Below are 24,680 nucleotides of genomic sequence, written 5' to 3'. Positions count from 1 at the left end.
AACCAAAGTTCAGTCTATATGCTGAAATGACCAATAATTCTTAAAATATTAATTTACTCTTAACATTGTATCTGTTAAGTTTTATTCTCTAGAGCAACTAGTCTTAAAATTGGGGGTTTGTACAACTCTGGTTAAACAGTAACTGTTATTTTAGAGTATTGTACTACATTACAAAGTCTAAATTTTCTTTAAAAGCTAAACATGGTTAATATAAAAACAACAATGCAATTATGATTCTATTACTCTTATTTATATATTAAATGTGTTCATATCTTCCAGGTATACAAGTCTTTAAAAGTTTTAAAAAAACATTTTATCAAGCTGGTGTTCTCCAACCTAAAGTTGTAATGGTAATTTTAAACTTATCAGAATAAGAAATTTTATTGGGGATTTATCTATATCATTTAGTGTTCTGTAACGGGACCTGAACCTTATGTTGCCTTCTGCACTGGGATAAAATATAAATATATTTCTAAAAGATAATGGGAGTCTGATCTGTTTAAAGGTTAATATCATGAAACAGGAAAACATTTTGCCACTTTACTACACAAAAGGAAAGTTAAAAGCTCTCTCAGCTTTCTTTGATTTATGTTTTAGGTATAATATCGTACTGTTTTAATTAACGTTTATATAGACTTAGGAAAAAATATATGTAAACTTTATAAAATGATATTTAAAAAGATAAAGCTCAGCTTCAGAACTAGACTGCTTTACCTAAGATTTGTGAAGAGCCCCACCTTACCTGAGATAAGGCTCTGCCTCCCACCTTACTACATGTTACAATGGCTCTAAAATAAGTCAGACTTCAGCTCATTTAAAGTTATATTTGAAAGACAGATTTTTTTTTGTTACAAAATTACTGTGATCTCAAACAGGGGACATAATATATAGCTCAGCCAAAATTTAAGATAGCTATTACACAACTAAATATGTTTGTACTGTTGTTAATTCCATTTTGTATTTTCCTTGTATACTCTGTAACTGTTGACTGATTAGTTTTACAGAGGTACTGCTTCAAGAACAATCTAAATTAATTTGAGATAATAAGCCATCACCTATAGGACAGAAAACCTAAATGCACACTTGTGTTAGCCCCCACAAAGTAAGTAAAACTAAAGGTGACAAAAAGATTCTTAGACAAAAATGCCTGATAATTATCAAAAGAAACTGCCAGAGTTATAAGCTTTTAGTCAGTTTAAGGCCTACAGATCTTTCTAACCTCTGATACAGGTACACTTAATCCATGTTTGCTAGTATGCTTCTCTAACCCTAAGTAACAAAAAAAAAGGATCTCTACTAAACAAAGAGATCATGCCAATAAAGATATTTTACAAAAATCAGATGACATTGAGTAACTTAACTAAATGTTGTGCTTACATTCCTGATAACTCCAACAGTGTGAAGATCTACAATTAAGGCCTTATCCTCTCCAGCCTTGTTAGAATTTGTTAGGCCTTTTTATGTAAACAACGTCTCAGCTCTTCCACCTCCTGGTAAGAGATTATTAATTTTTATCAGCTTCATGATATTCATTGACATGTTCCAGATGCTATTTATTTTGTTTTTGGTTTTTTGTTTCTTTCATAGAACAAGACTTTTATCCCTAAAAAGGAACTTTCTACTGCTTGCCCCACCCCACATCGCCCCCTCTCAGCTCGAAGCAGCAAGAGCGGTCATCACCCTTTTTCCTTACAGCAGTAAAAAGTCCCTAAAATTAGAGGGGTAATAATAAAAATTTTAAATACAGTCAATATAGGTAGGTAAATAAGATTAAATCACAAAAATAAGGGCCAGTTTGGGTCTAGAGAGTTGGAGACAAATGACCTCTGAGAGATTAAGATATTAATGCTTCCAGAGCCCTTCCTCCACCCTTACCAAGAACCTGCTCCTTAACCTGTTGTTAAGTCTCTCTAACAGGTTCAACTTATGAGAGAACCAGTCCCAAGAGACCACTGATTTCCAACACCCATTTCAGTCAGACTATGTCTACATCAAATTGTTCCAGAAAGGACTAACACCCGGCTGAAATGGAAGGGACCTTACTCACAACATGGACTCATCACACCTGAGTTAAGACAACAGAAAAATGGACAGCCCTCAGAGACCCCAACCACCGTCTAAAGATAAGACTAAAAAATGTTAAACATGTTTTTTTCTCTTGCTTGGACTATGTCAGGAATAACTCCATGTTTGGCCCTTCAACTTTTTGAGATTACCAAATGGGATGAATTCTGCGTTACTGTTCACATCATTCCCCAGGTGTACTATTATGATAAAGAGAGAAAAAGAAAATGTATGGGACTAATATCTAAATAAGCGGCCCCTGTCTTAGTTCCCCTCCTAGTGGGAATAGGTATAGCGGGCTCCACAGCTGGGAACCACTGCCCTGATTACTGGAAATCAGAATTTCAAAACCTTAAGTAGACGAATAGATTTGGACTTAAGTGAGTTAGAAAAACCCTGTAAGTCACTTAAAAATTCCCTTGATTCACCTGCTGAGGTAGTTTTACAAAACAAAAGAGGGTTAAATTTGCTGTTCTTAAAATAAAAAGATTATGTATGGACTTAGGGGAGACCTATTGTTTCTATACTAACCTCTCAGGTGTCATTTATGATAGTTTATCTTTGATTTTAAAAAAGGCTCAAAAAAGTAAAAAAATGTTAAAACCTGTTCTCTTGGTCCCCCTGGTTAACTAATAACCACAATGGTGAGACCTCTCATCCTAGTTATGTTGGAACTTTTAATCAGGCCATGCATGTTCAACTCAGTATGTTAGAGATAGAGTCCAGTCTGTTAAGCTAAAGGTGTTGCACACTCACTACAATCACCTATGCACTACTAATGAATCAATGATTTGATTATGTACATAAAACCAGTGCAGAATGTGATGGGCTGACAGATCAGACTCCATGAGAATGTTGTAGGCCAGGCTCTAAGGGAAATGACTAAACAGACTCCATTTTGCTCTGAGACTCCATGTTAGGTGGGAAATAAGCTTCTCCCATGGGAACACCCCGCCTCTGTGCCCATCATCAGTTACTTAGTCTGACATGTTTAATAATATACAATGACAACTCCTATGTAGTAAAGAATTGCTCTCTTTTGATCCCTATTGCTCCTAAACAACGTACCATGTGAACAGTGATTATGTGGATGTTAGCAACCATTCTTTAGTTTGTACCTAGGTAAGGGTCATTTTGACCCATGTTCCCCTTGTCGATGATCTCATGATGTTAATGTGTAATTTGGAATCATAACAACAGACACTTACGATTGATGTGATTTTTGGTATGAGAACCCCTACAACCCTGTGGTCGGCGCTGTTCTCCCAACACCCTTTTTTTGGGCATTGTGTGAGATAGTCAGCAGCCGGCTAATAAAGACTCTCAGATTTGGACTTCTCAGTGGTGATCGATCTGTTCTTAAGTTGCGCCCATAACAAGCGGCAGGGGCCTGTGGCCTGTGCTCACAGAGGGCTGGCGGCCTAACTGCTCTCCAGCAGCACAGGCGGTGGGCGCGCCTTCCCCCGCCACAGGAAGAGTCCCCTCAACTTACACCCTGAGCCAGAGCCAGGGCCCTGCCTGTCTCTGCAGCAACACCTCATCCCCCAACGAGACAAACCTAGGGCCCCAACCCCCTCTCTGGAAGCTGGCTTTGAGAGGCTGAGATAGCCCCAAGCCCTGGCCTCAGGAAGTGACCTGCCAATGGTCAGAAGATACACTGTGACAAATACCAAGTAAAAATCCCCACAGGGACTTCCATTTTCCTGATGGCATTAAGATGGCAGGAAGGCGTCTGCTGACCACAAGTGCTTCCTCCCCTCCTGACTGTCATTCCGGAAGCTGCTGGCAGGGATGGCAGCATGCTCGTTGGTCACATGGCCCACTGAAGGGACAGTCAGTTCCCCCAACAGAGAGGACCTGGTGACTGGCTGCAGACAGACTGGGCAGAAGTTCAGTGCACATGGCTCACAGGAGAGGCCGGCGGGAGACGGGCGCTGTGTGGATGGGCTCTCTCAAGAACCCCGCGTCTCCCGTGTGCCTGCAGACACCAGCGCCCACCTCCACCGCTCTGCTCCAGAGCCTCCCTCCTTGGGAGTCGGCGGCTCGGACCCTGCGGCAGCAGGCCCTGTTCAACTGACCTGGAGCAAGAGAGGCCACCAGGGAACTTGGACCTCAAGAGATGCACGGGCCTATCCCGCCAGTGCCGGTGCCGTGGAGTAAGACTCAGCCCGTAGTGTCTCTCTCCTGGTGTAGAAATGACCAGCAGCCTGGCTGCACTGGAGCCCTGCTGTCATGGCTACGAGTGACCTCAGGGACACGTCATAGGGCACATGAGCCATCTCCAAGCCACAGGGCAACAGGGCTGGGACGCGGGTGCAGCAGAGGGTTCTGTAAGCTGCAGAAGCGACACGGCGCAGTGACACAGCATCCGGCTCCAGCATCACAAGCGGCTCCCCGGGGCGCACGGGGACCTGGTGCGTGGCTCTGCGCCCAGCGGCATGCCTGCACTCCGGCCCCTGCTGCTGAGGGCCACGAGCAGCACACATCCGAAACCACAACAGGGAAGGCACCGCCCCACGGGGGCACCGAGGCTCGGGAGCACCAGGTGACACCACCGCCACGTCCGTCAGGTCCTGTAGGTGGCACCCGGGAAGAACGTGGGAAGAAAGGCCTGGGGACACGTTCTAGAACTGGCCCCAGTGGGGCCGCCCAGCACCCCCGTGGAGCAGTCTCAGGACCAGTTACCCCTGGAGTCCGGCCCGCGCTGCTGGGAGGCGGGCGCCTTCACCGTGCCCAGGGCTCTCCACAGCAGCTCCAGTGCCCGCGACCAAGCGCAGACGAGAGCCGCCCTGCCGTTGGCACCTACTTCTCGTCAGCATGGTGCTCCTCCGGGTCACTGGCCTCGTCGTCATCCACCAGATGGCCGAAGGGCTCGGAGGAGATGGACACCATGTTGGACAGGATGACTCTGCTGTCGCTGCTGCCAGTGAGGACCAGCTGGTCATGAGAGTGGTTGTAGCGGACGCTCCACACCCTGCAAAGGGCACGGCGGCTGCTGAGGCACCCTGGCATGACTGGCTTGTGGGGCTGGGTCGTGGGGGTGTCCCTGGTTTCTGACCCCCACCCCTGGGCTGAAGGCAGGGCTGCTCAGCAGGGGGTGAGGCCTATAATGTGCTGCTCTAAAATATTCTGCTAAGTCCTAACAAACAGAGATGAGGAAGACCAAATGTCAGCTTCCCCCTGTGGAGGGAGAGGCTCATTACTCAGAATTTCAGACAGGCTTTTGACAATCCCCAAACAGAAACTGCCTGCCCAGAAGTGACACATGGATTAACAACAAGCTGCACCATCAAACGAAGCCCCAGGACATCTTCCGGGTCAAGCCGGCTGGCTTGGCGTTCCCCCAAGGACTGGGGACAGTGGTGGGGTTTGACACCTGGCCACGTCCTCCTGACACAGGCCTGGAGCACAGAGAGCCTGGCCTCCAATTGTGCTGAGGGCAGAGTGGGATGTGGGCCCAAGCACGGAGCAAGTGTGGCGCACCTCGTAGGTGGAGGTGACCCCAGCCTGGCAGGCACTACCTGGTTTTCTGGTCAGGCTGTAGCACATTACAGGCCATTGACTGAATTTATCAAAATTGTACACAAGTCCTCTGGGGCTTTAAAATGTTCTGATTGCAGAAACAGTGCTGCTTCTGACAAATATTCACACCAACCAGAGACGCAGACCGTGAGAAACGGAGCCCAGAGGCGCCCAGTCCTGGGCCGGCTCCCTGGAGGGCTGTGCTCTTCCAGCCCTTGCCTCCACCCTCCTGTGTGCACACGCCTCTGAATTTTAAAAGACCGGTTCATGCTGTATGTGCTGTTCCATGACCTGATCCTTTCACACACTTAGCAGAAAGCACCCAGCATATGGCAAACATTCAAACAACATTGGAGAGAGAGTGAACGCTCTCGGGACCCCTCCACAGCCATGCACACGCAGACACCCCTCACTCTTCCTGACAGCTGCGTAATCTCCGCTGCACGGATGTCACCTAATTTACTTAACCAGTCCCCTCTGATGGACATTTGGGTTGCTTCCAGTTTTCATGCATTGCAAACAATGCTGTGTGAACATCTGTGCACGTTTATTTTTGCAGATTTGAACCAGCACTGTTCAAGGGAAAACAGAATCTAATGGTTTTCTTCTTTTCCTGCGCTTATAAATCACAAACATTCAGATTTGGAATTAGTGCTTCTTTAGGAAAAATAAAACTGGGTTGATTGAATGATTCACAGCAGTACAAACTAAGCTGGTTTGTGCCTCTCCAAATGGTAAAGTAATTAGCAAAATAAATCATACAGTCCCCTCTCCCTCGAGCGGATGCGAGCCACCATACCAGTGGGAGTGCTCCTCCAGGGTCCTCACGGGCTCCGTGACATTCCGCGTGTCCCAGAACTTCACCTTGCAGTCATCCCCGCAGCTCGCCAGGTAGTACTGCTTGTTAGGGTTGAAGTCGAGGTCTCGCACCAGCTGTCCGTGGGCGTTCTCGATGCAGTATATCTGGCTGAGAGGAGGAGGACAACGGCGCGGGCACACGTTGAATGGGGAGCTGCGGGCACGCCGTCTCCAGGGCCCTGAGCCCCCAGCCAGGGCGCCGCAGTTCCCCACCAGCAGCTGAGCAGGGGAATCCTGGCGTGGGGCGCCTACCATCCTCGCGCACACGAGGAGGGCACAGGGCACCGAGGCGGCCGACGGCCCTGGGGCAGAAGGCAGCGGAGTGCCCAGGAGAGTGTCCGTGACCCCCATGTGAGCTGGGGCAACACGGGCCCTGCTACCACAGACCAGAGCTAGTGTCCAGCAAGCGGCTGGGGAGAGCTGAGGATGGCTGTGGAAGGACACCTGACAAATTCTGGAAGGACGCAAGGGGAAGGAGAGAAAAGGAAGAAAGAACTGGCAGGGGAAGGAAGCACGGTAAGTCGTGCTGCTGATGCTGGGAGACCCGCAGAGGGCAAGGAGACCCTAGGAAGGTAGGAGGAAAATCAAGGAAGCCTGTCTGCCCCAGCTTGGCCTGTCCTGTCTGCCCTCGGGATCTGCTTGTCCTGAAGACAGCGACGAGGGGAGGGTGTGAAAGGCACGTGCACAGAGGTGACCGTGTGTCTCACGTGACACCCACACCCAAGCACACACACAGAGCCGTGCACATGTGCACCCAGGAATGACACACGACGAGTCCCACCCACTCCCTGCTTCTGCTGCCCCCACAGCATTTGAAATCAGAATATTCTGCCCATCGTGGCTCCAAGCAGGGCCGCCACCAGGGAGCCTGGACTGGCCACCGCCTGGGGCTTCCCTGTCCTCCAGGTGCACAGCACTCTACCACCCCCTCCCCTGGTGCCACCCCAGCCTCTCCTGCCATCAAGCTCCTCACTGCTGGCCAACGGCGGGGACACCAGGCCTCGTGATTCTGCCGTGCGTGTTGGAGGGCAGCCATGCTTCCTGCTCCCGATGCAGATCAGCTCACACCCTTCACCCCCACGCTGGCCCTACACCATTTTAAATCTTTAACTGGTTTTTATACCCAGCACCTTCTCAAGAGCTTAATATTGCTTTGCAAAAATAAGAAGCCCCAATCCTTAAGAGTTTTCAGGCATAGGTATAAAATTAAAAGCTTGGCTCTTTCCTAGGGAACTGGTGGATGATCACAGTGCACTCACTGCCAACTGAGGGCTACTGCATGCTCCAGGGGCAGGACACGTTGTAGAAGAAATGCTACAGGCATCCTGGCTAGATGAAGCCAGGGCGGTTACCAAAGGAGAGGTCGACAGGAAGCAGAAATGGCTCTGCCGTGGCCCCACTTCCTGCAGGAGTCAGCTCCTGGTCAGAGGCAGCTGGGTGCAGGGAGGTGACCGTGGGGTGCACCCACTGGAGCCCACTCCTGGCCTGGTCTACACGTCCTCTTCTGGTTTCCTGTCATGTCCTTCGCAGAGCAGTGAGAAGAGGGGAGACTCAGCACAGGCCTGGAGGAAGCAGCTGCAGTGGTCTGTCCACGGCTGCCCACCACACTGGCCCTGGGTGCAGGTATGTGCGAGAACAGGGAGTGCTCTCTGGTTATTTCCAGCCCCTGGATTTTCAGAGGCCTTGGAACTGAACTAAAAGGTGCCCCCCACCCTGCGTGACACCCGTCTCTTCAGCTCAGTGATAAATCAGGGTGTGCCAAGGGGATAAACCGCGTCTTAAAAAAGCTGTGCAGGCTTCTGTTGCCATGGCAACAGACATCCCACCATCACTCCTTTGCCTATCAAAATCACAACTGGAACAGAAAAATCGCTCTTGTTTGTTCCATTAGAACTGCTGGTTGTTGCACATAATTACTTAAATGACAAAATATGACTACCCGACAGGTATGTCTCCTGAAAGCACACGACGGTCAAAGCCAAGTCCTGGAAGGAGGCTGGAGCAGGGCGGCTGTTGACGCCTGCAGGGCTCCTCAGGAGGGAGTGCCCTGCCAGGCAGGGCGGCAGTGAAGTGCAGGGGCAGGACAGCACAGCCAGCCGAGGCACGGCCCCCCGCCCACGCTGCCTTGCCCTGGGAGAGTGTCTCCCACTGGGATCAGCCCACACGGTGACAGACAGACAGAGTTGGGCGCCCGGACAGGCCACTGACCTCATGCTCCGCGTGTCCCAGCCTCGGAGGGTGGTGTCGCTGGCGGTGGCCACCTGGGTGCAGTTGTGATGGGGGCTCCACCGCCCCGAGGTGAACTTCAGCTGTCCCTTCCCTTCCAGGGACGCCGAGCTGGCCAGCTGGGAATGACAGAGAGAAGAGGAGAAACTTGAACTCTTTTCAGAAACTCAAGAGGGCATCCTACACTCAGGGTTTATGGAAAGTAACCATTGGCATAATTAGGAAGTTCTCTTTGTCTTCTTCCTTTAAAAGGCATAAATGTTTGAGCCTTATTTGGGGAAAAAAACTACAAAACTGAGCACAGTAAAAAATAGAAAGCACATTAATAGACAGCGATCACAGAGAACCTGCAAGTGTGCAATTACAGAGCACCAGCTCAAACCTGAACAGAACAACGGGAATCGCACAAATGTCTGGCTTCCCCCAAGACAGCAGGTAAGCGGAGTCCATAGGAGCGGCTCCGGAGAAACAAAGGGAAGCCCCTGACTCAGTCAGCGCCCCTCCCCTACCCTGAGGCTCGAGGTGCGCATGCAGAGCCTACACACACTGGGAAGTGCCTGCTGGGTCTGAGCGCTCCTTCCGAACCCACTGCTGCACAGGCCAGGGCTGCCCGCACAAAGGACTTGCCCTGGCTAGGCACTTCTGTCCCTGGGGTCTGGACGTCTTTCCCACGGCGACTTCGGAGGGCGGGGGTGCAGGCCTGCCTCCAGGGTCCGCTCGGCCTCCCCCACGCTGCCCCGTACACACAAGCTCGCCATCAGTTCATCTGCTGAACGTCCAACAGCAGTGCTCCTCAGAGCCCTCTGAGAAGCCAGGTGCAACTGTCCAGGAGGCAGGCCAGGCTGTGGCAGCCCTGGACAAAGGCCCAGAGGGAAGGTCTGCAGGCGTCTCGGGAGAGGCAGTGAGGAGTGGTACAGTCCAGGGGGCTGATGGGTGTTCATCGTGGGCCTCGCTGAGCAAGGCCAGGGCACGTGTCCGGACTCGAGAGATGAAGGGCCTGGACTTAGGGTGTGAGCCCCGATCTAAGCAGACCCCAGCAATGAGCAGCAGGTCGGCTACAGCAAAGGACAGAAAAGGAGCAGCAGAAAGGTCACCACCTGCCCCAGGCTGAGGACTCAGTGGTCTGTAGTGCACAGGCTAAGGCCTCCGTCCTTCCCAGCAGAGGCCTCCAGCATCCTGGGGAGAGGGGGCTGTCCAGCAGGGGTGTCCGTCTAAGCCCGAGTCCAGCCTTGAGGAAAGAGACTGGCACTGGGACAGGCATGGGGCTTCTGTGGGACGCACAGAGCTGAGGCCCATTGGGAGGCAGGGCCGGCCCAGACGGCTGCAGCTGACCACCTGGGGGAGAGGGCCGAGGGCGGGCGGCCAGAGACTGGCAGAGGGGCAGGCAGCAGCGGCCCAGTGGAGGACAGGAGGCAGACATGTGGCAAGGCCCGGGAGCCACGGGGACAGCCACAGCCACGGCCTCAGCCCGTGCCCTCAGGCGGAAGAGGAGGCATCCCTCCCATCCATCGGGCCTGACTGCTGTCCAGGGAGTCCGCCTGGCTGAGGACCATAGCAGCGGCTCACGTGGTGCTCTGGGTGCGCTCCCTCCCTCACAGTCAAGGACTCTGCTCTCTCCTCGAGCTGTCCACTGTCCCTGTACGTCTACCCCACCCCCGAGCCCAGTCCTGCATGCTGGACGGTCTGAGACCTGGCGAGTCACAGCCTCACTGCCTCACATGCCGTGTGTGGCCCGTTAGTTCTCTCCACAAACAGTGAAGGGTCTTTCTGTTCTGTGCAAAAAGTGCTCATCGCATGCCTGGTGGGGACTTGAACCTAAGAAGCCAGTGTCTCAGGACGGCCCAGGGCAGGGTGACGGCTGAAGGTCAGGAAGAACCAGCGTCGAGACCCCTTCCACGCCATGTCCACACTCCTCCCAGCTTCCTCACACCCCAGGCCAGGAGGCCAAGTGCCCAGAGCACAGATCTCAACATCTCAATGACCAGGCACCCAGAAGAGCACGGCGAGCCTCGGACCTCACCCCAGAGTTCCTGGAGGACATCGGCTGGCCCGGTGGGCAGGTGCCCACTGGCGACAAGACCAAGAGTGGGGCTGAGGAGAGGTGGTGCATCCTGCCCCTTCCCTCCTCCTTCAGGTTCTACAAGGCCCTTCCTTTGTGTGACCTTCGCAGAGAGCGAGCTCAGCTCCCAGCAAGCATGCACGGGGAGAGGCCCCTGCAAACGCCCAGCGGGGACCGCGAGGTGGGCACAGCCAGCCCCACAGCAGTCCTGGTCCCAGTTGACGGCAGAGGAGGCCCTGGAGGGTGTAACGGCTGGGAGAATGTCAGCATCCCAAGCCACACAGGACGGGGAGATGGTGGTAGCAATCTCCGGCCCGGGGAGACAGCTGGAAGGAAATCAAAACGATCCCTCCCCATAGCCCCGGGGGACACAGTGGCCCAGAGAGGGGAACTAGAAGCACCAAAAATGATTCTACCGCGACCTGAGACAGGCTGGGTTGAGCTCATGCAACTTATAGGTTCGACATTTTAACATCCACATAAAAGAAAAGCTCTTTCTGCGGTATCCCCTTTAGCAGAAAAGAAGTCCAAACTCTTACAGGTGTTATTTCAGTTTTCTGAAGATGTAGTTACCAGGGTAATGATCACCCACTGGCAACAAAGAACCTGAAAAAGCCATTCATCTAGTGGGTCGATGGCGCACGCCTATAATCCCAGTGGCTCAGGAGGCCGAGGCAGGAGGATCCCAAGGTCAAGGCCAGCCTCAGAAACTTAGCAAGGACCTAAGCAACATAGCAAGACTCTGTATCAAAATAAAAATTAAAAATGGCTGGGAATGTGGCTCAGTAGTTAAGCGCCCAGGTTCAATCCCTGGTACCAAAACAGACAATAATAATAATAAACAACAAAGCGACAGATGAAGCAGCAGGAACAACTCAGGGCTGGTGGTCTGCTGGCTGATCGCCGGGTTCTCACCCCTGCCCACTGGACGTGACCCACTGCCGCCCTGGCTCTGGGGACACAGTGCCACCCGAGGGGCCCCAGAGGGTCACCTCTCAGCATACTGCCTCCACTTGAGCCTGGAGGACTCGGGAGCCGGACCAGCCATGCCCAGCCAATGGCGCATGGAGACTGAAACAACGCGTGGCTAAGAACTCACCTGCCAGCAGCCACCCGTCGCCACGCAACCCACCCACCAGTGCTCACTGAGCGACGCCTCAGCCCCGCCAATGCTGCTCCCCTCACACTGCTGTCTGGCCACCCAGGAAAAGAGAGGCCGGGGTAGGGGAGGCCAGGGTAAGGAGAGGCCAGGGGAGGTCAGGGTAGGGGAGGCCAGGGTAAAGAATGGCAGCTGGAGTCCTGAGGTCCTAAGCACAGAGGGTGATGCAACTGGAGAAGCAAGAGGAAGTTCCCGGGGTTTAGAGCCGGCGAGGGCCGTGGAGGCAGAACAGAACACACACTGGGGCCTTGGAGCAAGCGGCCCTGGAAGAGGACTTACGACAGAGAGCAAGAGGGGACAGGCCTGGCTGGGAGGCCCGCAGGCAGGCGCCTGGGCGCTGGGCTGTGCTCGAAGCAGGACAGAGAAGCTGAGCTCCTGGAAGGTGAACCGGCAGGAGAGGTGGGGCGGAAGGCGCTGTGGCTGGTGGCAGCCACGTCAGCCCCAAGGACCCGCCCTGGGCCTCCCGGACAGCGGCTCAGTCAGCACCTGTGTGGCCAGACTGCGGCACTCGGGCGCCGTCTGTGGACTCGGATGGGGCAGGAGGCCACGTGGCGAGGCCTGCATGATGACGAGGACTGGCACCATCTGTGGCCAACAGTCAGCGAGGCTCCAAACAGGAGGCCTTGTCCACCCAGGAGGAGCTGCACCTTCCGAGTCCTGCTGGTGGGCCTGGCGGCAGACTCTCCGGGGCCAGCTGGCACCACGTGGAACGCCAGCCGAGCCAGGCCAACTCCAGATGGAACCAGCACGGTGTGAGCTGGGGGAGCAGGAGACTCCGTGGCCATCCGAGGGCAGCCACAGGCACTGACCAAGGCAAGCAGGACCCAGAGGGAAGGGGGCCTTAAGTGGACCTCAGCACTTAAAGAGGCTCTGGTCCTCCCCTCATCCCCCAGATGGGAAGACCAGAAGCTCAGGGAGTGTCTGGCCCGGGATGTCCGCCAGCTGAATGCCAGACCCGTCTCCCGACTCCACAGCAGACCGCCAGTGCCCACACTCCCGAGGCCTTGAAAACCACACCCACAGGCCAGAGAGGCCTGGGAGCCATGGTGCACGAAGACCCGGGAGGTTTCACGTCCATCTCTGCCGTCTGCTGGGCAGACAGGGAGCTGTGAGGCTGACCCACGGCCTTTCTGGTTTCCTGGTGACGTGGAGACAGAGCTCAGCGCCAGCCCCCAGGCACGGTGCATGTGATCTGCTTCAGCAAGAGACACGGCCGAGGCTCCTGGCTCAGAAGGAGCGACATGGGTTCCCCCAAGGCCCTACAGAGGAAGCCGTGAGGCCAGCACATGGCGAAAGGACTCCTGACCATGAACACACCACTCCGACCTGCACACTCGAAGAGTCTCAGGGCTAACATCCAGGGTGCCGAGCCTGGTGCAGACTGGGCGCAGAGAACCACCAGGAGCACAGCATGTGCCCACAGTGGTTCCCGAGTACTGGCTTGTCGAGGCGGAGGACCCTGCAGACCAGCTGGGCAGGTGAGCGCCACTGTCCCTCGCTGGAGGGGCGGGGGGAGCGGCAGGCACGGGCGCCCATCAGTGCCTCCCGGGTGCCTGAACCACGCGCACAAGTGGCTCTCCCACAAACAGCTGTGGCCAGCCACCCGAGGCCCTCCACCCTCAGGGCCTGAGAAAGTCAAGTCACGTGTGATGGACTTGGTCTCTCCACAGTGACTAGCTAGGTATGACCTGGACAGCATCTGACAGCTGGGCAAAGGCAACTCCAGGAAAGGATTTCCTAACAAGCAATGCACAGAGAAGCCAGCTTTCTCTTCAATGGTGCTGTGGAAGACTGGAGGTGAGGGGTGGAACTGCGGCAGTCACCTTGCACCATGACAACAGATGGCAGTGACGTGCACATGGCACAGTAGAAGCAGCAAAGCCCTGCTGGCACTGCCGAGAGGACCAAGCAGCCCTGGAGTCCGTCACCTCCACGCCTCTCGCCACGTCAGAGTGAAACGCCGTTTCTCACGCGTACAGCCCAATGCACCCCAAATGCTGACTCGCACCCTCCTTCCCCGTCTCAGGCTGGGGACTCGGCTCTGTGACTCCTGCATGGTGGAGACACGACCAAGCAAGGCCCAGGCAGAGCGTGACATGGCTCACCCCAGACGTCTCTGCTGACGCCAGCGCCAGCACCCAGGAGGCTCCAAGGACTCTGAGCTTCCTGGGGCGAGGGACACGGGAAGGCGACGCCATCCTTTGGCGCACACAGTGTGCATCACACTGGTCTGAAGGAGGTGGTAGGACAGGGTTCACTGGAGGGTCCCCAGGACCTGCTGCACCTCAGGACACAAAGAAAAGAGGAAGAGGACCTGGCAAGAGCTGGCGTCACATGGAGGAGGCAGGCTGCAAGGCTCCCGCTCAGAGCCAGAGGTGGGTCCTCCGGGACCACGGCCCCGGGTCGCTGGAGTGCAGTGCAGCCCGCTGGCTGATGGGACGCATGGGACCCTGGAGCTGGGGTCGCCACGCACCAAGGGCACGGCCCCAGGAGACGCGTGCAGCCCTAAGGAGCCAACCAGCCGCGGGCCGGGGAGGCCTCCCAGGGCCCAGAGACTCAGAAATGAAGGCAAATGCCCCCTGAAGCCTTTGGGCAGAGGAGCGCTGGCCACTGGAGGCGGCCGGCACCCACGGCTGCCGCTCTGGGCCATCTTCGCGCTTGAGGCCTCCGAGTGCAGGAGGAGGCGCGGGGAGGTCTGCTCTTGGCTCTGCCACCTGGACAGGAGCCTTCTGCGTCCATGGCTGCTGACAGCTGCAGGAGCCTGGAGACAAAGGGCACCAACGGAACGGGCGGGGGACCCTCTGCCTTCGTCGGGGTCCACTGACCCCACGGGCCCTCCCACTCCAGGGCCTCCCCTGGGTTCTGCTAATGATTACAAATGGCAAAGACTCTCCAATTTAATTGCGAAGGTAATGATGCAGTGAGCATAAGATTAGATTCCCCACAGAAGGCAATATCCTCAGACAATAAAGAACGGGAAGCGGGTGTGAGGAGCGGAGATCGATGGACGGCTTCTGTATTAAACACCACGGAGGAGGGTCACCAAGGGGTATCGACAGAACTGCTGACAGCACGTAAAAAAGGAAGAGGAAACCAAATTGATCTCTGCAGAAAATGATCGCCCTGCCTGAAATCCAGCAGAGACAGCTGGACGTGGAGCCCTGTGCTCCCGCTCAGGCATCGGGTGCTCGCCCAGCTACACCTGGCGCTTGGCCACCAGACGCACCCTCACCCCAGGTCACCCCAAAGCCCCTGCAAGCCTGGTATTCTGCCCCTGAAAGCGGAGAGACCTCGGGCACACCTGCAACCACCGTGTCTCTAGGAGGTGGCAGGGCACAAGCGTGCCTCTGCCCTGGACCTGCCATGTCCTCAGGGCCGGCCTTGGGCATGAAGCCGCCATCGCGCTTCCCGCTGTCCCCGAATGCCCGTGTAGATCGTGGCTGAGGTCCACCAGCAGCCTGTCCTCCACTCCCTGTGGCCTGTGCAGACCTCCGGCCCGGAGTGCCCACAACACCATGAGGCCTACTGCTTCAGGTTTCCTGGCTTTTCTTTTTTCTAAAGTGATTATTTTGATATCAACACAAGCACTGCTGCTACAAATGCATGTAAAAAATGCATTTTTTCTTTTTTTTGAGGGGTGGGGGCACAGGGGATCGAACTCAGGGGCCCTCAACCACTGAGCCACATCCCCAGCCCTATTTTGTATTTTTCTCAAAGACAGAGTCTCACTGAGTTGCTCAGAGCCTTGTTTTTACTGAGGTCAACTTTGAACTCGCAATCCTCCTATCTCAGCCTCCTGAGCTGCTGGGATTACAGGTGTGCACCACCTTGCCCAGCTTTAAAAATGCATTTTGAAAGAGAAAATTTTCAGCAACTAAATATGGAAAACCATATACGATGTTTATTCTAGGAGACAAAACAGTCAAAATGAACATGTGAAAGCAAAACTGGTTCCAAAGTGGTGCGAGTCATTTTTACAGCTCACACAGACACGGGGAAGCTGGGCCAACGCCTGCAGACCGAGCCGCACCACGTTCCTTCACGAAGGTCTTAACCATCACACCCACGCCTGCTCGGGGCAGCCCAGGATGCGCCACACCAACAGGGAGGGCAGAGGCTCTCCGTCAACGTGAGGCCTCACAGGGCCGCCGCTCTCCTCCAAAGCCCTGTGAAGGGAAGGGCGGTGGGACTGGGAAAGACTGTGGAACGATCGGACACACTTTCCTATGTTCACATACGCACACACAGCCAGTGTGCCCACACCACGCACAACCACAAGAATGAGAGCTAACTAGGATACGTCAGAGTCCACGCGTGTATAAGATGTCAAAATGCGTCTGTCACGTGTATCTAAAAGGAAAAGTGGCCTATCGCTTTGCTCTTTGATTGATGACTCCGTCCATTCATTCATCACCTCGTAATCAATGTCGAGATTCTAGACAGTGAATTGAGAAGCAGAGGCTGAGTTCAGCCTCGAGTCCCAGTTCCAAGAACACAGAGAACAAGCTGCTGCTGCGTTTGCTTACCACAGCCTGGCTGGAGCTCTCCTGCAGGTCCCAGAGCAGGATGTGGTTATCGGCCAGGGAAATGACCTTCTTCCCATCTCCCATCGGCTCCCAGGTGACGCTAGAAGGAGAAGCACCACGTTAATGTGGACACTGAGACACCCAGACGTGCTGCTCGGAGCGAGCTCATCCCTGCCCACGGTTACCACAAGGCACCGTGGGAGGCCTCCTGTGGCAGACACTGGCAGCCTCACTTCGGGGCACTGGGCACTGGACTGTGTGCCCCCGAACTCGCATGCTGAAGTGCTGGTCCCTGGTGTGATGGTATTTGGGGATGGGCCCTTGGGAGGTGGTCAGGCTCTAGGTCATGAGGATGGGCCCTCTCAGGCAGGAGCGGATCAGAGTCCTCATGAGGAAAGACACCAGAGAGATTCTGTCCTGTCTCTCCCTGCCAGGAGAGGACACAGCGACACAGGGCCGTCAGCAAACCAGAAGGACAGTCTGCCAAGAACTGAACTGGCCAGCACCTGAGGCTGGACTTCCAGACCCTGGAACCATGAAAGGCAACCGTCTGGTGTATCCACAGCAGCCAAGCCAACTCGAACCCCGACCAAGCGTCCACCAGTGGCTAAGGAATGTGAGGAATGGGCCTGACCAGGTCAGTGGGCAGCACTATGAGAGCCCCAAGGAGAAGCTGATGAGACAGGGCACCCGTACTTTGCAGGCAGAGGCAAAGTCCTGAGGGACAGGAGGCAGACTGAATGCCGAGTGGGCAGGGATCGCAGCCCACCCCAGGTCCAGGGTCTGCGCTACATGTGAAGCAGGGTGTCTGAGCAGACAGAGCTGGTTTCCCGCGTGCGGCAGCCCCACCCGCCCTGACCAACACGAGCCATGTTTGAACAGGGCACGAAGGGCCCCCAACCACCTCTCCCTGGTAAAAGCCATAAAGGGATCACAGACTTTTCAACTTAGTCATGAATATGGACGTGGTCTTCCTGGAAGGAATTCTGACAGGGTGCTCACAAGGAAGAGAATTTCGTGCCACGCACGCTGGGCTGTGAGGAGCGAGGATGTAAATAGCACCCCCGACGATGGCCTGGGGGCTCCCTCAGAGCACCCTGTGGCCACTGTCCAGCCAGCGGAAGCTCCTCCTCCCAACACAGTTCAGAAGCCCCCCTCCATCAGAGCTGTGGGGACATGAGCTCCACACCAGGCAGAGCTACTGTGGCTGCCAGCAGCGGTGAAGAGCTGCCATATCCAGGGACAAGCAGCAGGGCCGGGAGGCACACTGAGGGACCTGGCTCCCAGGGCGCTCCTGCCCAGCAGGGGGACTGTGTGCTGCTCTGAAGGTGCTCCTTCAAGCAGACAGCAACAGCGGCTCTGCCTGGTGGACAGAGGATGCAAGGGGCAGCCCCCGGGCCTGCCCTGGCCCCCAGAAACGGGGGCCCATGGTCAACTTCTTCCACACAGCCAGGCAATGGAGTGGCCCGACTGACCAGCTGCTCTGCACAGCCTGCACCTCAGGCACACCCATCCACATGGCCTGGAGCCACAAAGCCAAGACCGTGACCTCAACTTCATTCCCAGAGCTCGAGAGCTGGAGAGCCCTCGCCGGCTCACAGGGTTGGGTAGGAGGAACCAAGTCACCCACAGCCCCGACAGGAAAAGGGCCAGCACCCAGCCCCACCATTCTTCCCACAGACCAGCTGTAATGACCCCCTCGAACCCTGGCCACCATCCTTGGTGCACAAACGCTTGGTCAAGGTTTCCCCAGCCAAGTTGAAGCTTTCTGGAGCAGGCGGTTTATTAACCTCTGCATTCCCCCCACGATCAGCAGCACCTGGGGGTGTGGGGCTTAACTAAGACTTGCAGGAGTTCCAAGGGCGCAGAATTCTAGGGCAGAGTGGCGAGGCTGTGTGAAGAACCTCAGACTGGAAGCAGCCAGAAGCTCGGGCGAGGACCAGGCTGGACCTCTTCCCTGCGCCAGGCCCAGGCCCCCAGGCCTGCTGCCTAGCATCTGCTGCCAACCAGTGCCCTAGCCTGGGCCCAGAAGTCCCTGTGGCCCTCTCATGCCCACCAGGTGCACAGTGACCCAACTGCAAGTCCAGAGGGCCTAGAGTAGGAGCGAGAGGAGAGGGCAGGGTTCACACAGCGGGGCGGGGACACCGCAGCCACAGAGCTGATGGCCGAAGGCCGGGTCGGGGAGGAAGCAAACAGCAATGAAAGCACCCATCGCTGGGGCAACCGCACTGGACTGCAGCCGGGTACCACACGACCTTCAGGCAAGGCCAGGAATCTGAGGACACTCAGCAAGCTCTAGCTAAAAAAGACTAGAAAGTTTCCAAATAAGTGATTTTTTTTCAAGTTGGATATTTAATTTCAGCAAACCTCGGTGATTGAGAAAATGCAGAGCAAACCTACCCAACTATAATTTGTCAAACTATAATTCAAAATAAAAAATTCAAAAAAGGAAACCTTTCAGATTTTAGGTAGCTAAGTTTTAAATATAGTCGCTTTCAATAAAACTTGAGTTAGCCTCATGTAAAGCAGTACAGATAGATGGACATTACATTCTTCTGCAGATTAAGGGGACTCTCAGGGACTCTGTGAAGCAAACCGGGTAACAAGTTAGCAGAATTTAGTGGCAGATATTCGGAAACTCAGCACATCACCAAGCACCGGCTGGAGGCAGAGGTTCCCAGGCCTCACCACCCACAGAGCCACGGAGGCTGTCGTGGTCACCCACCACGCACCCAGGAAGTGCGGTTTCTCTTCCTGAGAACTCCAATGGCACTCCCACTCCACGGCCCCTCTGAGCGCCCCTGGTCAGGTACACAGGCAACATGGCGGCACACGCTGGAGCACCTCCAGGGAGTGAGTGCATGGGCACTTGATGGCCCTGTGAGTCACAGAGCACTCACAGCAAGTCAGCTGTGCACACACGCTGGACCCAGTCCATCCAGAGCACTTGCAGTGAGTCCGCTGCACACCCAGGCATGGCCCTGGAACATTCTGGAGCAATGTTCACAGCAAGTCAGGGCACATATGGCCTGGTAGGTCCCTGAGCATCTTTAGCATGTACCAAACCACTCTTGGACATGCTGAGACGCCTATTTCCTGTCCTCAGGCATGGATGGTCAGTGCCAAGTGCCCTGAAAACTTGTCTCCCACATCCCTCACTTCTGCTGAGCAAGATGTGCACACCGTGAACACCAGATCCAAAGCCGCAGAGTCAAACCGAGGCACGCCACCGTGCTCCACCTAACCCTCAGCACAGGACGCAGGGAAGAGCGGCCTGCCTCCAGGGTTGTCCCTCCTGCGAACATAGCCACAGCAACAGCACCTCTTCCCAAGTGACAATGGGCACCTGGGTCTAGAAGGTTCTGGGAAAGGCACTTTCTCAGGAGCCCATGCCCGGCTCCACTCCCATCTCCTCACACACAGACCTGTGCCTGCCGATGTGTGGCCAAGGCAGACACTTCTCTGAGAAAAAGCTAATATTTTCAGTAGCATTAGCAGAAGGAAAGACAAAGTGAATTTCAAGTGGCTGTAGAAGCGATTTTTTATATCTGAAAAAGAAAAGCTAAATCTTAACTTGAAAAGAAGCAAAATGAGCTTAGAGAGCACAGGAGATAGAGCTGTTTTGCTTTAGAAAAAGCTTGGTTTCCTGTTCTGGCCATGAAAGTTTGAAGACTTGCTTCATCTCGTGGACAAAGTCCATTGCCACTTGTGTGCTGAAGGTGACACTGAATACAAAGGGAGGCCACGTGGCGTCGCGGGCTGGCCTGGAAGGGACAGCAAGACCTCTTCCTGCTGAAGGTTCACAAACCTGGCCCACAAGCGAGGCTGGCGGCTGCTAGGAAAATAGTCGCGAGGGCCTGACCTTCACAGACTGGCAACAGGAGACGCCCTCCACAGGCCCCTGGAGGGAGACCTCAAGGCCAACAGGGAAGCATCCAGAGAAAGCTAGAAGAGCTGAGCCGAGTGCAGGCGCTTCCCACGACCTCCGTGACCTGACGGGCAAGGCTGGCACTCCTGCAGGCCCAGGACCCACACCGGGACAGGCGGTCACCTCCAGGAGAAGAGCGAGCTTGTACGCGAGGCAGAGAGGGGCTCTGGGAGGCAGCGCCGTCCCGGCTCACCCTTCCCAGGCACGGGGTGGGCTGTGACTCCACTTCCTCCACGGGGCTGTCCTGTCTTCACAGCAGAACTGTCCCTTGTCCTCAGTGGCTGCGGCACTGCCCCTCACACTGGTCATCTCTCAGTTCTCTACAGGCACTGACCACATGCTCTCTGGTACACACAAGCACCCAGCAGAATCTGGGGCAGAGAGCACTTTGCAAATGTGCTGAGAAGGACGGGGAGAGTCCGTTATTCTTCTCTGGTCCAGCGCACCTTAAATACATAAAGAATAAAACTGAAAGAGACTGTTTATCGGCACAACTCAGTCAAGATGCACCCATTCATTCAGGAGGCTGAGACAGGAAGCCTGCAGGTTCAAGGCCAGACTCAGCAACTTAGCAAGACCCTAAGCAAATTAGTATGAGCCAGTCTCAAAAATAAAAAGGACTGGGGACGTAGTTCAGTAGTAAAGCAACCTGGGTTCAACACCCCGCACCCCCCAAAAAAGAAGACCAGTGAGCTTCTGAGGGTCTGCCCCTCAGGACCAAGTGCCTTTTGTGAGGAGGCGAGCTGTGGAGGCGGCTCCCGGGCAAGCTGCAGCGGACAAGTGGAGCATGCTGAGCCCAGGACCAGGCCTCTGCACGCTCCCCGCCCCCACTCCGTGCCTGCCCACTTCCGTTCCCGGGGATGGACCTGCGAGGCAGCCTGGAGGCCGTCCCCGTGTGCCCACAAGCCCCTTGGACTGGATGCCCCGTGTTCACCATGAACTCCAAACGGCCCTCAGCAGCCTCAGCCACCTCCCGTCCGCTGCCCACACTGTCACGGACCAAGACTCCGGAATAAGTTTTTACATCTGTATCATCCTTAAGTGCTACAGCAAGACAAAGAGAGCCTGCTGAATTCTCTCTTCCTGGCTGATTTGTCACCTTTGCCTCAACCTGACCTCACAAACTGGCCGTGACGCTTCATTCTGTTCCAAACCTTGGCTGCTGTAAAGAGTCGAGCGACGGTGTGGGGCTGTGGCGATATCTGAGCGACCGACTCGATTCCTCAGAAAGCCCACCGAGTGCCACTGCGGGTGAGGGCAGCTATTTTTAACTTTGTGAGAAGCTTCAAACTGTTCTCACCAGCAGTGTGCAGGGCTCCCTGCACACCCTGCCACCTCCTCGCCCCGTGTGCTGGCGGTGGCCCTCTCAGCAGGTGTCCAGAGTGTCTCCTGCGCTTGCTCTGCATCTCCTCACACCTAGCCAGCAAAGTCCATTTGTAGACCTACTCTGGAAAAAATATCTTTTTAGATCCTTTGCCTATTTTTTTTTTCAAAATTTTTTTTATTTGTTCCAAGATTGTTTGATCCGATTCTTTTGTTCTGTGTTCTCTGGAGCCCCGTGGCTCCTTGCACTGCTGGACTGATGAACACTTGTCAGGTCTGCGGACAGGGGACCACGTTCTCCGTCCTGCAGGAGCCTCTACGTGTCTTTGGCTGCTCCCTGCTAAGCGGGAGCTTTCTAAATGGACGCGGTCCCTCTTGCTTACTTTTGCTTATGTTGCCTGTGCTTCTGTGTCTCAACCAAAATATGATCATCGGGACCAACGCTGAGAAGCTTTTGTTTTCTTCTGGAGTTTCAGAGTCTGGGGCATTACGCCTGATCTGTAGATCCACTCCGAGTGCACTTCTGTGACGGTGCGAGGTGCCCTTTCTCCAGCGGACATCCAGCGTTCCCAGCTATCCACTGAAGAGATGGCCATTCTGCCCTGGCAGGTCATTGGCACCTTGCACGAAGCGTGTTCCGCCACCTGGATATTGAACTGCTGGGCTTCCTCTTGTGCACCACTGATCCGGGTGCACCACTGATTCAAGGCTGTACCACCCTGTTCTGATTATCACAGCTTTGTAATACCATCGGAAACCAGGAAACGTGGTGTCTCCAGCTTCGCCCTCCTCTCTCAAGATTGCCTTAGCTTATTCAGGTCTTGGAAGTTCATATGAATTTTAGGATGCTTTCTCTTTCTTTAAAAAATGTCATTGGGATTTTCATACAAATTGTATTGAATGTGCAGATCATTCTAGTTAAAATGGACATTTTAACAATACTGATTCTTCCAATTCGTGAACACGGCTTATCCTTCCCTTTGGGTGCCTGCTCCAACTTCTTTCATCGAAGTCTACAGTTTTCAGAGTACAGGCTTTCACACACTTCATAAAATTTATTCCTAAAGATTTTATTCTTTGATGTTGTTATAAATGGGAAAGCCTTTTAATTTATTTTGGTGCCATGTATTATACGTAGAGAAGTGCAGATGATTTTTGTATGTTCATTTTGTATCCTGCACCGGATACCTCAGAGGTACAAAGGATCGCAGGAGGCCACTATGAACAAGGTATGAAAGCGAACTGAAGAACCTAGAAGACATGGATCAACTCCTAGAAACATACAGTTTACTGAGACTGACTCATGAATTGTTTACCAGTTCCAGCTTTATTTTTTAAGTAGCGATTTCAGGGCCTTTTCTATACAGGATTGTGTCATCTACAAGCAGGATGTCAAGCCTCCCTCTCTTGCCTGCCTGCTCTGGCCAGGGCCTCAATGCTGTGTTGAATGGCAGGGGCTGGAGCGGGCATCCTGGTCTTGCTCCTGATCCTGGAGGAAAGGTCTAGCTTCCCAGCAGTACGGGTTAAGTGTGGCCTTGCCATCTGTGGTCTTGACTGTGCTGAAGTATGCCATTTCTCCACCTCTTTTGTGGAGCGTTCTTATTATGAAAGGAAGTTGAACCTGGCCAAATGCATTTTCTGATCTACTGAGAGGATCATGATGCACATTTGTTGGTTTATATATGTGAACCACTCCTGCATCCCAGGCATAGCACACCCTAGTCACATGGTGCACGATCCTCAGAATACACTGTTGACTTGGTTTGCATCAGGATTTGCATGGATGCTTGTGCACCTGTAGTTTCTTCTCTGCCGTGTCTCTATCTGACTCTGGCATCACAATAGGATGGCCTCATGAACTTTCCTTTACGTGTATGGGAGGTAACCAATGGAGTCTTACAGTCCTGAGCTTCTCTCTGTCAGGAGATTTCTGACAATGACTCGATCTCCTTACTTGTTGAATTGTTCAGATTCCCTGTTTCTTCATGATTCAGACTTGGGAGGTCCTATGTCTCTAGGAATTGATCTATGTCTTCTAGACACCCAAAGATCTGCTTGCGTGTGGTTGTTCATGGTGGTCTCTTACCCTCTGATGATCTGTGGTATCAGTTGTAATGTCTGCTGTTTAGTTTCCCATTTTATTTGAATGTTCCCTCTTCTTAACCGAGCTAAAAGCTTTCCAACTTTGTGTCATTTGTTTTTCTCATCTCTATTTACTTCCTTCCCTCTGCTAACTTTGGGCTTACTTTGTTCTTCGTTTTGTAGTCCTTGGATGCACAGAGCTAGGTAGTTTATTTGCGCTCTTTCTTCTCTCTTAATGCAACATTCATTCTTATAAATTTTCTCTCAAACTGCAGAGCAGTGCCCCTGAAAGTTGGTCCATTGCCACCTCTCAAGGCAGTCATTCCCTTGTTAACACTGGACCTTTCCAGGGATCTTAGCACGTTGCTGGAATCAGCCTTGGAGTGTTTCACAGCGGGTGCTGTTAAAGGGGCTCCAGGCACAGAGCTGGGCACTCCACTCCTGGACAGCCGTAGGCCGTTTCCCCAGGCTAACAGCCCTGAGGTGTTCTCTTCCTTCATGGAGTCCACTTTAGGAAAGCTTGGTCTGCAACCCTGATGACTGTGCCCGTCACCCCTTCTGCTCCTGTAGATCTTCTGGCTACCACTTGCCATTCTGCCTCTTCAGTGAGCTTGAAAGCACCATCGCTCATGTCTAGCAAGTCCTGCTAACGAAATGACAGACAGTCCTCAAGGGCACCGAGGGCGTCTCCTCTGAGTGAAGGACGAGAAGCTGTCTGGCTCCTTGAAACCTCATTTCAACCTCGAGTCGTTTCACACCCTGCAAATGTGAAGTCACAGTCACCCATCGAAACGGTGAAACTCGAGCTGTCCACGTCCCTTCGTGCCTGCCCACTTGGCACGAGGCACAAGTCACAATGCTTTCCAGGGCTTCCCAACGGGCGCTGGTGTGCAGGCATCACCGCAGTTACGACCTACAGAACTGTCCTGCAAC

At 54.0% G+C, this 24,680-nt stretch overlaps 1 protein-coding gene across 5 annotated transcripts in view; it reads right to left on the bottom strand.

Moving 5' to 3' along the window:
* The window catches only part of Eipr1 (EARP complex and GARP complex interacting protein 1), a 115,966-nt gene that overhangs the window by 3,641 nt on the left and 87,645 nt on the right, over positions 1 to 24,680 (bottom strand). For all 5 annotated transcript variants that reach the window (XM_047522839.1, XM_047522840.1, XM_047522841.1 and 2 more), the window contains 4 exons: positions 16,415 to 16,514; positions 8,653 to 8,789; positions 6,386 to 6,553; positions 4,871 to 5,038 (listed from right to left, as the gene is read on the bottom strand). In XM_047522839.1, coding sequence (XP_047378795.1) covers positions 4,871 to 5,038; positions 6,386 to 6,553; positions 8,653 to 8,789; positions 16,415 to 16,514 — 573 coding nt within the window. The remainder of the gene's footprint in view (positions 1 to 4,870; positions 5,039 to 6,385; positions 6,554 to 8,652; positions 8,790 to 16,414; positions 16,515 to 24,680) is intronic.

The sequence above is a fragment of the Sciurus carolinensis genome, chromosome 13 (genome assembly GCF_902686445.1).
Source record: "Sciurus carolinensis chromosome 13, mSciCar1.2, whole genome shotgun sequence".
Taxonomy (NCBI): Eukaryota; Metazoa; Chordata; class Mammalia; order Rodentia; family Sciuridae; genus Sciurus; species Sciurus carolinensis.
The sequence above is the reverse complement of the archived record's forward strand: the minus strand, read 5'-3'. Positions and strand labels throughout refer to the sequence as shown.